The 14,319-nt window shown below is 35.1% G+C and overlaps 1 protein-coding gene across 7 annotated transcripts in view; it reads left to right on the top strand.

Annotated features, from left to right (window-relative positions):
* Phtf2 (putative homeodomain transcription factor 2) overlaps positions 1–14,319 on the top strand; it is a 165,831-nt gene that overhangs the window by 120,975 nt on the left and 30,537 nt on the right. For all 7 annotated transcript variants that reach the window (XM_047561744.1, XM_047561745.1, XM_047561741.1 and 4 more), the window contains one exon: positions 2,863–3,049. In XM_047561744.1, coding sequence (XP_047417700.1) covers positions 2,863–3,049 — 187 coding nt within the window. The remainder of the gene's footprint in view (positions 1–2,862; positions 3,050–14,319) is intronic.

Genomic DNA, 14,319 nt, shown 5'->3' with positions numbered 1-14,319 from the left:
GCCAGGCTGCATCTTGCACCCTACATTCACAATATTCTCATATTGGCTGTCATTTACTGTCACTGGGCTGCCCCTGCTGTTCCATTCTGTTGATACTTTCAAATGCCAGATTGTTTTTGTGTTTTCAGGTGCTTGGTAAACTGAGGGTTGTATTTACATTTAGCATTTTCTTTTTTTTAATGTGTGTGCGTGTGTGTGTTTTTTAGTTGTAGGTAGACACAATACCTTTATTTCATTTTATTTTTTTATGTGGTGCTGAGGATCAAACCCAGGGCCTCACATGTGCTAGGCAAGCACTCTACCACTGAGCCATGATCCTAGCCCAACATTTAGTATTTTCTTTTGCTATTGCAGCTTATTTTGTAATTTATCTGCACTTGCTTCATAAGAAGTATCAAATAGCTACTATAGCTTTGAAACGTACTGTTCATGTCTTCGGAGAGTGTTACGTGTATTGTGAGGAGAAACAACTCAAAAGATTAGAAGGAAGCAGAAGTAAGGAAGGGAGGTAGTGAGAAAGCTGAAAGGTATTGTATAGAATGAGTGTTGCTGTTATGTTCCCCTCTGCTTTGATGGTACTTAACCTGTCCTGATAAAGAAAGAATATATTCTCTCTAGAAAAAAACACTTTGACTCAAAGGTTTTTCCACCAAGCTTTTTTCTTTTTTGCCCTATATATTTCACTCTATAGGTTTTTCCAAGTTTTCAGTAACTATTTCTACTTCTGACTACTGGCTTCCAGGCCCATGTTTCCAACTGCCTACTGACCTTTTTCAGGATGTACCATCTTTTTTCTCAAATAAATTTCTCCTTTTACACATTCTATATGATTAATAGTTTTAGCAACATTTTCATTCATTCTTTTAACCTCATTTATTCTCCTTTCTCCCTCCCTTCCTAGCTCAGTCTCATTTCCATGAACTTTCATAAACACCTTTTGGCACACTTCTTTAAGTTTCTGACAAGTAACTCGTTTCTTTCATTCCACATTTGCATGTTATATATTATTTGAGGGAGAGGTGAACAATTAATTAGTGGTATTTTTATCACTTTCTTCCCCAAACAGAGACGGTCAGAAATTTCTTCTGTGCCTTTTATTCTCTGTTTTTACCCATTTTTTCTCTACCATCATCCATTTTCTTCCATTTTTCTGCCACTTGTATATGATCTTTATTCTATGACTCATTGATCCCTTAGTTTCTCCATTTCTCTAAGGATCATATGGAAAGGAAAGGATAAGAAGATGGATCTACTGAGTATTGTAACTGGGGATGTGTTCTGAATGACTAAAAAGCATCGAGCTCTGTAGAGAACCTACATCTGTCTCCTTTAGGAGTCCTGCAGGAGAAGGGCAGAGGAGAGGGGCCTGTTTGCATAAGACACAAACTGTGTTTTGATAAATGCATTAAGAATAATCTTAATAGGCAGTTTCTCAAAGAGTGAACAGTTGGAGGTAGTATGGAGAATGTAAGTAACCTCATGGTCAGAAGGTGCATATTTTAATGCTAGCTTCACCTCTGGCTGTCTGACCTTAAATAAGTCACTTAGGCTTCTTTGTTCTACTAATTGCTTATTTCCAAAAAGAGCATTTCAAATAGGTGAGTTATAAAGTCCTCCATTCTAAAATATGGATTCCAATATAGCTAATTAGTATGCATTTTTTTTCAAAAGCCTAATTTTTTAAATCTATATGAAGGCAATCTACCAGTTGTATTTTTCCTTTCTTGAAAAACCAATATTCTTTGGAAAATTGAAGGCAGGTTATTTAAATATAATTGCTTTTTAAATAATGTTTTATGATAGACTTAATTTGCATTGAGCACATTTTGATTTTGTGTGGGACTCACATATTTCTACTAACCATTTACTAACTTTTCAATAGCCATTCTTTCACCCACTGTAATCTCTGAAGAGAACTTCTCATGCATTTGCCTATTTATAAATAATGGCAAGTTTATTATTTCCCATGTTATATTTTATATAGAGAAAAAAATTTATTTCTATAAATTAATATCCTCCATTCTAGCCTTTTAGGTATTTATTAGCTGCATGGGTACTGATCTTTTTTTCCAGAGAGTTTTTCAGTGAGTGAAAGAGGGTTAGTTACTCATTTTCTGTGTGTTCTCATTTTTACTTCTTCCATTATTTAGAACTTTATTGAAGATTTTCTTCTTTTTCGTATATTTTTATGTTACAAAAAGTTTTGTGTTTCCAGTGTATATTAAAATGAGTTTGTTAGAGATATTCATGTTTGTATGCTAAAGCAAGTTTGGCTACCCTAAAATATTAAAACTAAATTAAGCCAAGTGTAAGGCAGGAAGATTGCAAGTTTCAGGCTAGCCTCATCAACTTAGTGAGACCTTCAGAAACTTAGCAACAATGTGTCTCAAAACAAAAAATAAAAAAGACTGGGAATGGAACTCAGTGGTAAAGGACCCCTGAGTTTAATTCCCAGGAGTAAAAAAGGAAAAAACCAAGTTAAACCACTAATTGCAATTTGACGTGATAATTACTCAGCTTTTGAAATAAAAAGTGTCAAAATATATTATTAACCATAATAAAATGGGCAAAATTTTGTTCTTATACCTTTCGCAAAAACCAGGTGATTTTTGTTAAATTGTTTGATAAATTAGGCCATGTTTCTTAGAATTGCTCTTTGTAAGACCTCAACATCAACTAAGATTTTAATATACTTGTTGATTTTATCTGACATTATGTCTCTAAATTATTTCTTATAAAAATAAAGTTATCCATTAACTTTATCAGTGTTATCAACATCCATTTCTATGATAGGTTACTCTCTCAGCTTACTTAAAATAAGCTAAGTTCATATAACATGCTTCTACGTATTTTTCTTTTTAGATCAAAGAAAGCAAAGAATTCAATTGATAAGTCAACTGAGACTGACAATGGCTATGTATCTCTTGATGGAAAAAAGACTGTTAAAAGCAGTGAAGCCGGGATGCAAAACCATGAACCTCAGTGTGAAACTGTTAAACCAGAAGAGACAGCCTGGGTCATAGGAACATTAAGGAATGTTCCCAACAAAGTAAGTGTAATTTTTTAAATACCCTTCTATGATTTTATATTAGCCAATATGAAATGATTTAGATATGGTAGTTGTCCTTGAGCTAAATGTTTTCTCCAGAATTTCTTCTATGAGGCTGTATAAATAGTACTGATGAAACTAAAATCAGGTAAGTACTATGATTAAACTTGATTGTCAATATAACTTATACCTTCTGAATTGATTGATGGCTTGAATTTTTTCAAAATGTTAAAGTGCTATATAGTTGGTGTCTCTTAAACCTTACTTTTTCTTTCTCTGTTTCCATGAATGTATAAGAATTTGCATTAAGCTGAATATCTAAATTATTCTAAGATGAACTACAACACCGACTTTCCTTCACATTATCTATAAAAAATATCTTGTTTATCCTACATTATTACTTTTGGTGCCATATCTGTTTTGTATTTAATCTGAAAAAACTTTTAGTTTTCAAAATACCTTTTCATTTTTAATTGACACATAGTGATTATACATATTTATAGGGTACAGGTGATTTTCAATACAACTATGCAATTTATAATGATCACATCAGGGTCATTGGCATATCTATCACATTGATCATTTATCATTTCTTTTTACAATTTTTTGACAATGATAAATATTTTTTTAAAAAAATTTTTTCCATACATGTATGTAGGGTAATAATATCTGTCTCATTCTACCATCCTTCCTATCCCCACTGCCCCACCCCTTCCCTCGTTCCCCTCTGCATAATCCAAGGTTCCTTTGTTCTTCCCTACCCACATTCCACTATGGATCAGCATTTGCTTATCAGAGAAAACATTTGACCTTTGTTTTTTTGGGCTTGGCTTATTTCACTTAGCATAATATTCTCTAGTCCTATCAGTTTACCTGCAAGTGCCATAATTTCATTCTTCTTAAAGACTGAGTAATATTCCATTGTGTATATGTACCACATTTTCTTTATCCATTCATCTGTTGAAGGGCATCTAGGTTGGTTCTCATAGATTAGCTTTTATGAATTGAACTGCTATAAATATTGATGTGACTACATCACTGTACTATGCTGATTTTAAGTCCTTTGGGTATAAACCAAGGAGTGGGATTGCTGGGTCAAATGGTGGTTCCATTTCAGGTTTTCTGAGGAATCTTCATACTGCTTTCCAAAGTGGTTGCATCAATCTGCAGTACCACCAACAATGTATGAATGTACCTTTTTCCCCATATCCTCGCCAACATTTATTGTTGCTTGTATTCTTGATAATTGCCGTTCTGACTGGAGTGAGATAGAATCTGAGTTTTGATTTGCATTTTTCTAATTACTAGAGATGATGAACATTTTTTCATATGTTTGTTGATTGTATTTCTTTTGTGAAGTATCTGTTCAGTTCCTTAGCCCATTTATTGATTGGGTTATTTGTTTTTTTTGGTTTTTTTTTTAATGTTAAGTGTTTTGAGCTCTTTGTATATCCTGGAGATGAGTGCTCTATCTGAGGTGCATGTGATAAAGATTTTCTCCTATTCTGTAGCCTCTCTCTTCGCTTTATTGATTGTTTCCTTTGTTGAGAAGAAGCTTTTTAGTTTGAATTCATCCCATTTATTGATTTCTTAATTTTACTTCTTGCGGTTTAGGAGTCTTATTAAGGAAATCAGTTCCTAAGCTGACATGATGAAGATTTGGGCCTGCTTTTTCTTCTGTTAGATGCAGGGTCTCTGTTCTGGTGCCTAAGTCTTTGATCCACTTTGAGTTGATTTTTGTGCAGGGTGAGAGATAGGGTTTAATTTTATTTTGTTATATATGGATTTCTCAGCACCGTTTGTTGAATAGGCTATCTTTTTTCCAATGTATAATTTGGGCATCTTGTCTAGTATGAGATAACCATATTTTTGTGGGTTTGTCTCTGAGTACCCTTGGTCCTCATGTCTATTTTGGTGCCAGTATCATGCTGTTTTTGTTACTATTGCTCTGTAGTGTAGTTTAAGGTCTGGTAGTGTGATGCCTCCTGTTCCACTCTTCTTGCTGAGGATTTCCTTGGTGTTTCTGGGTCTCTTATTTTTCCAAATGAATTTCATGATTGCTTTTTCTACTTCTATGGAGAATGTCATTAAATATTAATAGGTATTGCATTAAATTTGTATAACACTTTTGGTAGTATGGCCATTCTGACAATATTAATTCTACCTATCCAAGAGCATGGGAGATCTTCCCATGTTCTAAGGTCTTCAATTTCTTTTTTTAGTGTTCTGTAGTTTTCATTGTAGAGGTCTTTCACCTCTTTTGTTAGATCGATTACCAAGTATTTTACTTTATTTTTTTTTTTTGAGGCTATTGTGAATTGGGGTAGTTTTCCTAATATCTCTTGCAATGGGATTCGTCACTGATGTACAGGAATGCATTTGATTTACGGGTATTGATTTTCTATCCATCTAATTATGCTGATTTCAGTCATGAGTGCTATAACTTTTCTGGTGGAATTTTTTGGATCCTCTAAATATAGAATCATGTTGTAGGCAAACAGTGATAGTTTGAGTTCTTCTTTTCCTAGTCGTATTCCTTAAATTTCTTTTGTGTTCTGATTGCTCTGACTAGAGTTTTAAGGACGATGTTAAATAGAAGTGGTGAAAGAGGGCATCCCTGTCTCGTTCCAGTTTTTAGAGGGAATGCTTTCAGTTTTTCTCCATTTAGAATGATGTTGTCCTTGGGCTTAGCACAGATAGCTTTTACAATGTTGACATATTTCCTACTATCCCTAGTTTTCTAGTGTTTTGAACATGAAGAGGTGCTGAATTTTGTCAAATGCTTTTTCTTTGTCTATTGGGATAATCACATGATTCTTGTCTTTAAGTCTGTTGATGTGATGAATTATGTTTTTTGATTTCCGTATATTGAACCAATCTTGCATCCCTGGGATGAACCCCACTTGATCGTGGTGCACTATCTTTTTAATATGTTTTTTGTATGCAAAACAATTTTATTGAGAATTTCTGCATCTGTGTTCATAAGGGATATCAGTTGAAATTTTCTTTCCTTGATGTGTCTTTGTTTGGTTTTACTGTTAGGGTGATACTAGTCTTATGGAATGAGTTTGGAAGGGTTCCCTCCTTTTCTGTTTCATGGAGTAATTTGAGGAGTATCGGTGTTAATTCTTTGAAAATCTTGTAGATCTTGGCTGAGAATCCATCTGATCCTGGTCTTTTCTTGGTTGATAGGCTTTTGATGGCCTCTTGTGTTTCATTGCTTAAAATTGATCTGTTTAAATTGTGTATGTCCTGCATCAGTTTGGGTAGATCATGTGTCTCTAGAAGTTTGTCAATGTCAAGTTTTTCTATTTTATTTGAGTATTAATTTTCAAAGTAGTTTCTAATTATTTTCTGTATTTTGGTAGTATGCATTGTGATATTTCCTTTTTCATCATGAATTTTAGTAATTTGAGTTTTCTCCCTTTTCTCTTTGTTAGTATGGCTAAGTGTTTATCAATTTTATTTATTTTTTTCAAAGAACCAACTTTTGTTGATTTTTTTTCAGTTTTTTTTGTTGTTGTTTCAATTTCATTGATTTCAGCTCCGATTTTAATTATTACCTATCTTCTGCTGCTGTGGGTGTTAATTTGTTCTTTTTCTTCTAGGTCTTTGAGATGTAATATTAGGTCATTCATATGTTCACTTTTTATTCTTTTAATGTATGCATTCAATGCAATGAACTTTCCTCTTAGCACTGCCCTCATAGTGAGCCAGAGATTTTGATGTGTTGTATTGGTGTTCTCATTTACCTCTATGTATTTTTTAATTTCCTCCTTGTTTTCTTCTTTTATCCATTCATCATTTTGTAGCATGCTATTTAGTCTCCAGGTGTTGGAGTAGCTTCTATTTTTTATTTTACCATTGATTTCTAGTTTCATTCCATTATGATCTGATTGAATGCACGGTAGTATTTTTATTTGCTGAGAGTTGCTTTGTGGCATAGGATGTGATCCTTTTTAGAGAAGGACTTATGCATTGCCAAGAAGAAAGTGTATTCTCTCAGTGATGGATGAAATACTTTATGTGTCCATTATGTCTAAATCATTGATTATATTATTTAATTCTATAGTTTCCTTATTTGGTTTTTGTTTGGAAGATCCAGTGGTGAGAGAGGTATGTTAAAGTCACCCAGTATTATTATGTTGTGGTCTATTTTATTCTTGAAATTGAGAAGGGTTTGTTTGATGTCTGCTTGATTCCTTTTTATAATCTCTGCCTCTTTATTAAGTGATCTTTCACATCCTGTATTTTCTCTCCAATACCATCCTTTATTTCAAAGGTCAGTCTATCTCTGTATCTTCTAAACTCCTGTGACATTTCTTCTACTGTGTTATCTATGGATTCTATTGTTGGAGCATCTTGGTTTGTTTGGGACACTTTGTTCCCTTGTTTTTTCATGTTGTTTGTGTGTCTTCCCACCTAGTGGTGTGGAGCTGAGGCAGTACAGAGTCTACCCTGTAGTCTTATAGTGTCCCTGAAGGCTTCCAGTACCTCACCTTTAAGGGGGAACCAGTATTAACAGCACCCAAAGCAAATGATATACCACCTTAAACCAAATGGCTCCTATTAAGGCATTTACAGTTTTGTCACAATAGTCAGAAATGAAGTGTTCAATTATTATCTACAATATAAACAGTAAATTTGCTAAAAGGGTCTACCATTTCAAATGATGGACAGTGAGGGAACATAAGTAGTGTATAAGATGTGATGTTTATGAGGGAGAGAGAGAGAGAAGATAGAGGTAAAAATTTTTGGTTAAGAGCAAGGGAGGAATTAATAGAGGTTGGCTGTTAGTCCGAGAGAAGTGAGAGAAAATCCAGGGAGAAAGGTGGGTGAGAGAAGAAATGTATACAGATATTTATTTTTAAAAATGTAAAAATATAAGAATGCACAACAAAACTATAATATACTACTCAGACATCCCATTCCTCAATAAATTGATGCATGAAAAACGATTTGGATTCAAAGATGGTAGAGGTGTGATAGAGAGGGTGAAAAAATTTAAAGAAAAAAAAAAAAAAGGGAAGTCTCAGGGGAAAATTGAATGATTGCTTTTGTAGACTTTCAAACATTTTCTCAACTTGCCTTTGCTGCCCATAGCCTGGTTTGTCTGAAGTTTGATGTTAGCTCCAGTCTGGTGGGCACTGGACCATTTGGGTGGGTGAGCCTATAGCAAGATGCCCTCACACCCTCTTACAGTCTTCCCACCCATGTAGGTGGCCCCTTCTGTCCCTGCACATTTCAGGACTCACTGAGCTGGAGAGATCCCGGTTTTCTCCAGTTTCTTCACCTTGTTCTCCCCCGAGGGACCTGCTCCTAGTCTCAGGCTTTCCACAGGCTTTCCAGATCCAGACTGGCCATGGAAACTCAGCTGCAGTCTGATGGACCTTGGCTTCAGCTTCCCCAGACCCTGCCTTGCTGCTGTCCCAGGACCTCAATGCCCTTTCAGCTTGCATAGAGACCCCCAGGGTTGCGCTCACAGAAAGGAGGAATCCTGCTAAGAACCAGCTAGATGCTGGCCACTAGCACACCCAGCAGAAAGACCTCAGGTGCAATCAGACCTGCAGGTATTCCAGTATATCTCTAGGCCCTGGTCTGAGTCCCCAGACCAAGGTGGCCATGCTCCGACATGGCAGTGACCACTGCGATATAAATTGCAGGCCCTGGCTGGTGTCCCAAGATGACGGCAGCCTTGTGTAACCAAACCTGCAGGTACTGTGACATTGGAGTCCAGGTAACAGGTGGGTAATTTGCAGGTGGGCAGTCTGCATGTGGTCTGCAGGTAAGGCCATAGGCTGGTAGACATCAGGCGGTAAGCAATGGGTAGGTGAAAGGTGGGCAGTGGCCAGGTAAGAGGCGGGAAAATGAGCAAATAGCAGATGATAGACAGCAGTCAGTGAGCAGTCTGCACATAAAAGGCAGGCAGTGTGCTGGCAGACGGTGGGTGATCATTCTGGGCAAATGGGGTAAACAGCAGAGGATCAGTGGGCAGCGAGAACTGCCTCACAGAGACACAGTATTTCCTCTTCTTGAATCCTGAATTACAGAGCAACAAGTAATGCAGCCTCCTCCTGTTTCGCTATCTTGGATCACTTATCATTTCTTTTTGTTAGGAATATTGAAAGTACTTTCTATTCTCTATTTTGAAATAGTCGATTAACTTTTGTCAACTGTAATTATTCTACTGTGCTGTAGAAAATTAGAAGTTATTCCTCTTATCCAACTGTACCCCTGTGTCCTGCAACTGTCCTTTCTCCATCCCCACCTTTCTCTCTTCTGTTACCAGGCTCTGGTAATGATTATTCCATTCTCTACTTTTACAAAATAAACTTTTTAGTTTCTACCTATAATTAAGAATGTACAATATTTATCTTTTCTGTGCTTGACTGACTTTATTTAACATAATGTCCTCCAGTTCCATTCATGTTGCTGCAAATGACAGAATTTTTCTTAAGGCAGAATAATATTTTATTGTGTATATATTTTCTTTCATCTGTTAATACCTTAGTTGATTTCATGTCTTGGCTCTTTTGAATAGTGTTGCAGCGAATATGAGAATGCAGTTGTTTCCTTAACGTACTCACTGCATTTCCTCTGTATATACACCCGTAGTATGATTGCTGTATCATAAGGCTGTTTTGTTTTTTTAAGAAACTTCCATACTGTTTTCCTTAACGGCTCTTTCAATTATATTCCCACCAACAGTATGAGACTTCTCCTTTTTCCATATCTACATCAGAATTTGTAACTTTTTATTTTATTTTTGAAAATAGTCATTTTAAGTGGGGTGTGATAGTATCTCATTGTGGTTTTGATTTGTATTTCTCTGACAGTTAGTGATGTTGAACATTTTTTCATATATTTATTGGCCATTTGTATATCTTCTTTTTAAAGATCATGTTAAATCATTTGCCTACTTCTCAATTGTATTATTTTTTTTTTTTAGTTCCTTGTATATTTTGTATATTAGACCCTTGTTGGATGAATAGTTTGCAAATATTTTCTCCCATTCCGTAAGTCTTTTCTTAAACTCTGTTAATTTTTTCCTTTGCTGTGAAGAAATATTTTAGTTTGATGTAATCTTCTTTGTCAACTTTTGTTTTCATTGCCTTTGCTTTTGGGGTTATAGTCAAAAACTCTTTCCAGGCAAATATCTTGAAACATTGTCCCTAGTTTTCCAGGATTTTCTAAATAGTAATTTCATGGTTTAGGGTCTAACATTTAAGTCTTCCATTTTGAGTTTATTTTTGTTTATGATGAGAGAAAGGGGTCTAGTTTAATTCTTCTGCATATGGATATCCATTTTTCTCATCATCATTTATTGAAGAGACTTTGCTTTCTTCAATATCTTCTTGGTGTCTATCAAAAATCAGTAGTCTAGGGCTGGAGATATAGCTCAGTTGGTAGAGTGCTTGCCTTGCAATCACAAGGCCTGGGTTCAATCCCCAGCACCGCAAAAAAAAAAAAAATCAGTAGTCTATAAATATTTGGATTTATTTCTATGTTCTTTATTCTGTTTCATTGGTCTGTTAATAAAATGGTTTTGGTTACTACAGCTTTATAGCATATTTTGAAGTCAGGAATGATTATATCTCTAGCTTTGTTCTTTTTGCTTGGGATTGTTTTGCGTCTTCAGGGTCTTTTGTGATTCCATACAGATTTTAGTATTGTTTTTTTCTAGTTTTGTGCAGAGTGTTATTGGTATTTTTATAGGGAGTGCCTTGAATCTGTAGATCACTTTAGTGATGAATGTGGTTTGGCTTCCGTTCTTAATTTCTACAGTTTCTTTCATCATTGATTTGTAATTTTCATTTAGATATCATTAACTTGACTTCCTCCTTTCCTATATGGATGCATTTAATTTCTTTTTTTTATTGTTTGTTCTATTTAATTATACATGACAGTAGAATGCATTTTGTTTCATTCTTCACTAATGTAGTACAACTTTTCATTTCTCTGGTTGTACATGATGTAGAGTCACACCATTTGTGTAATCATATATGCACATACGGTAATGATGTTTCTCTCATTCCACCCTCTTTCCTTCCCCCCACCTCCTCCCCTCCTCTCATTTCCCTCTACACAATCCAGTGTTCCTCCATTCTTACTTTACTTTTTCCCACTATGATGTTGGCTCTGAGTGTGTACACACACACACACACACACACACACACACACACACCCTGTCCTTCTATGCCTAATATTTTGAGGGTTTTTATCATGAAGTTATGTGGAATTCTAGCAAATGCTTGTTCTTCACTATTGAACTGATCATCTTTTTTTTTGTTCTTCATTGTTGATATGCTGTATTACGTTTATTGATTTGTATAAGTTAATTGGTTCTTGCATCCCTAAGAGAAGACCCATTTGATCATATTGTGTAACCTTTTGGAAGCACTGTAGGATTTGATTTGTTAATATTTTATTGAGAATTTTTATATTTGTGGTCATTAAGGATATTAATCTATTGTTTTCTTATTGTGTCCTTGTCTGGTTTTGGTGTCAGTGCATGAGAAGACGAATGTGCATTCCTATACCACTGGCAAATATATTACTGTTGTTTTTATTTTTGAAGGAGCATGATGAACAGAATTAGACCATACAATAATTATGTAACAAAAGGTTATAAAAAAATTTTTGGATTGAAGAAACAGGATGCAATGATTATGTGGTGGCTATAATTTTGTGATAAAATACAGTTCTATAGAATCTTTCTTATCTCAGTGCCCAGAACAGCAAGCTTTCCTAGACACTAACAAGTGCTTACCCCAACTATTATTGTAATAGAATCAATCTTTCCTTTTAGATCTAATATTTGCTTTATATGATTAGGTACTCCAGTATTAGGTACATTTGTATTTACAATTGTTATTTTCCTCTTGTTTAATTGATCCCTTTATCATTATATGGTGGCTTTATTTTTCTTTTTATATTTTTTGACATAGTCTATTTTGTCTGATAAAAGTATAGTTATTCCTACTCACTTTTGGTGTTCATTCATGTGGTGTGTCTTTTTCTATTCTTTCTCTTTCCATCATTGTGTCTTCACTGGTAATGGTGAAGTGAGCTTCTATATCTTTATATCTTTTGGTCATTTTAAAAAATTCATTCAGCCAGCCTGTATTTTTTTAATCGAGAAATTTAATCCACTTACATTCCCAATTAATATTGGAAAGTAAAGACATACTGTAATTTTATTAATTTTTTTCTAGTTGTTTTGTACATCCTTTGTTCCTTTCTTCTATTCATTCTTTATGGTTTAGTAGTTTTTTTTGTATTGATTAGGTTTGATTTTCTTTCTCTTTTGTGTATCTATTCTTGTGAATTTTGTACTTTCAAGTGCTTTCATGATGATAGTTATCATCCTTTTACTTCTAGTGTAGAACTCCCTTAAACATTTCCTTAGTTTTCGCTAGTATTGGAAAGATTTTCTTTTCTCATTCATTTCTGAAGGATAGCTTTTTTAGATATAGTTTCCTTGGTTTGCAGTTTTTTCCTTTCAGAACTTGAAATATGTCATCCCATTCTCTTCTGGCCTTTAAAACTTATTCTGAGAAGTCTGATGTTAGTCTAATAGAGATTCCATTATACATTATACATTATACATTATACATTATAGAGATTCTCTTATACTTTTAATAGCTTAACTAAAGTATGCTTTGAAGTAGAACTCTATATGAAAGTTGGGGTATTCCCCATAAGTCTTGTAGACTTTCTTACTTCTTTTTTATTTTTCTTTTCACTTCTCTCTCTCATTTTAAAAGATTCATCTTCAAGCTTAGAAATTCTTTCTTTGGCTTGCTCTTTCTGCTTTGAAGTTCTCAACTGAATTTTTTATTTCATTTATTGAGTTATTTAGCCCCAAAATTTGTTTTTGTGATTTTTATCTCTGACAAATTTTTTTCTTATTATGAATTATCTTCCTAATTTCATCGAATTGACTGTGTTCTCTTGAATCACATTGAGTTTCCTTAAAATTATTTTAATTCTTTTACATTTTATCGATTTCCTTTTCTGGTCTCAGGTGTGTTGCTACAGTTATTGTGTTTCTTTGGAGATATCATGCTCCCTTATTACTTTTTTGTCCCTATATGGATCTTCATTCATCTGATGAAGTTGCCTATACCACTTTTATAGGACAGCTTTTATAATAAAAGATTTCTTCTGGTGATATGTCCTAGAGTGTCAGTTGAGTACACTGTGTTTGTACTTTAGTGTAGTTGAGTACACTGTGTACACTTTAATGTAGTTTCTATATAGCTTCTTCAGCTATAATGAACATCAGTAGTGTCTGTAGGTGCCCAGGTAGAGTACCTCTGAGTGGCCACAGTGCCTATCAGTGTTTGAGGGCTGTGCACATGACTTTGCAGGACCTGTGGGAGCCAACCTGTTCATAGAAGACTGCCTGACTCCTTTTGGCATTGGCTTGGTGTGCAAGCAGGGCTGCCAGTCTGCTTCCCAGGGTGCTGAAGATAGGTTAGCAGGATCACCCAGCTGCTTGCTAGGGTAGCAGGAATGTAGGCAGGGCTGCCCAGATGCTTTCTGCAGATGTGGGAAGGTGAGAAAGGTCTCAAGATGGAACTGTTCAGCAAGAACCTCTGTGAGAGAGGACACAACATGGACTAGGCTCTGTCCTTCTCTGGAGCAATGCAGTAGTGTGGTAACCCTAAAATGGGCTCAGAGCCTGGGGGACTGCAGACCTTGCCAGCAGCAAATGCTTCAGGTGTCTGTGGGATGCATGGGGACTGCTGGGGTCCTTGTTCTTTCTTTGTCAAATAAAGTCCCTCTGGGTTAAGGGTTGATCTTGAGAGATAGGAGGGTTGGTACCTTGTGCTTAGTTCCCTTTTTTATAAAGCCATAGTTTGGCTCTGTGCTCTTGGTGTCTCTGCCACATTCCTCTGCATTCTGCCTCAAATACTCTAGTGAAATAGCTGTTGTTTTTATCTTTGTTTTGGAGGGAAACTTGCCAGGCACCTCTAGTCAGCCATCTTGCCCAGGGGACTCCATTAGTAATAATGCTCTGAAAATTAAATCTCTTTGAAGACATACTTATGAGTTAAAGAAAATAATTAATTTGTTTACTTTTCCAAAATAATACTTAAAGGGACTCTGGGTTTATTGTTACAGAGTCTAATATAACTGACTTCTGATTCTTTGTTTTGCTTAAGTTTTCTGATTAAATTTATACTTTAAAGTTCTTAGAGTTAAAAAAAAAAAGCCTAGTCAAATTAAAAGATGTTACCTCTGTTACATTTAGGAATGTGACC

Source organism: Sciurus carolinensis, chromosome 8 (genome assembly GCF_902686445.1).
Source record: "Sciurus carolinensis chromosome 8, mSciCar1.2, whole genome shotgun sequence".
Classification (NCBI taxonomy): Eukaryota; Metazoa; Chordata; class Mammalia; order Rodentia; family Sciuridae; genus Sciurus; species Sciurus carolinensis.
Note: the sequence above shows the minus strand (reverse complement) of the source record. Positions and strands in the feature narration are given on the sequence as shown.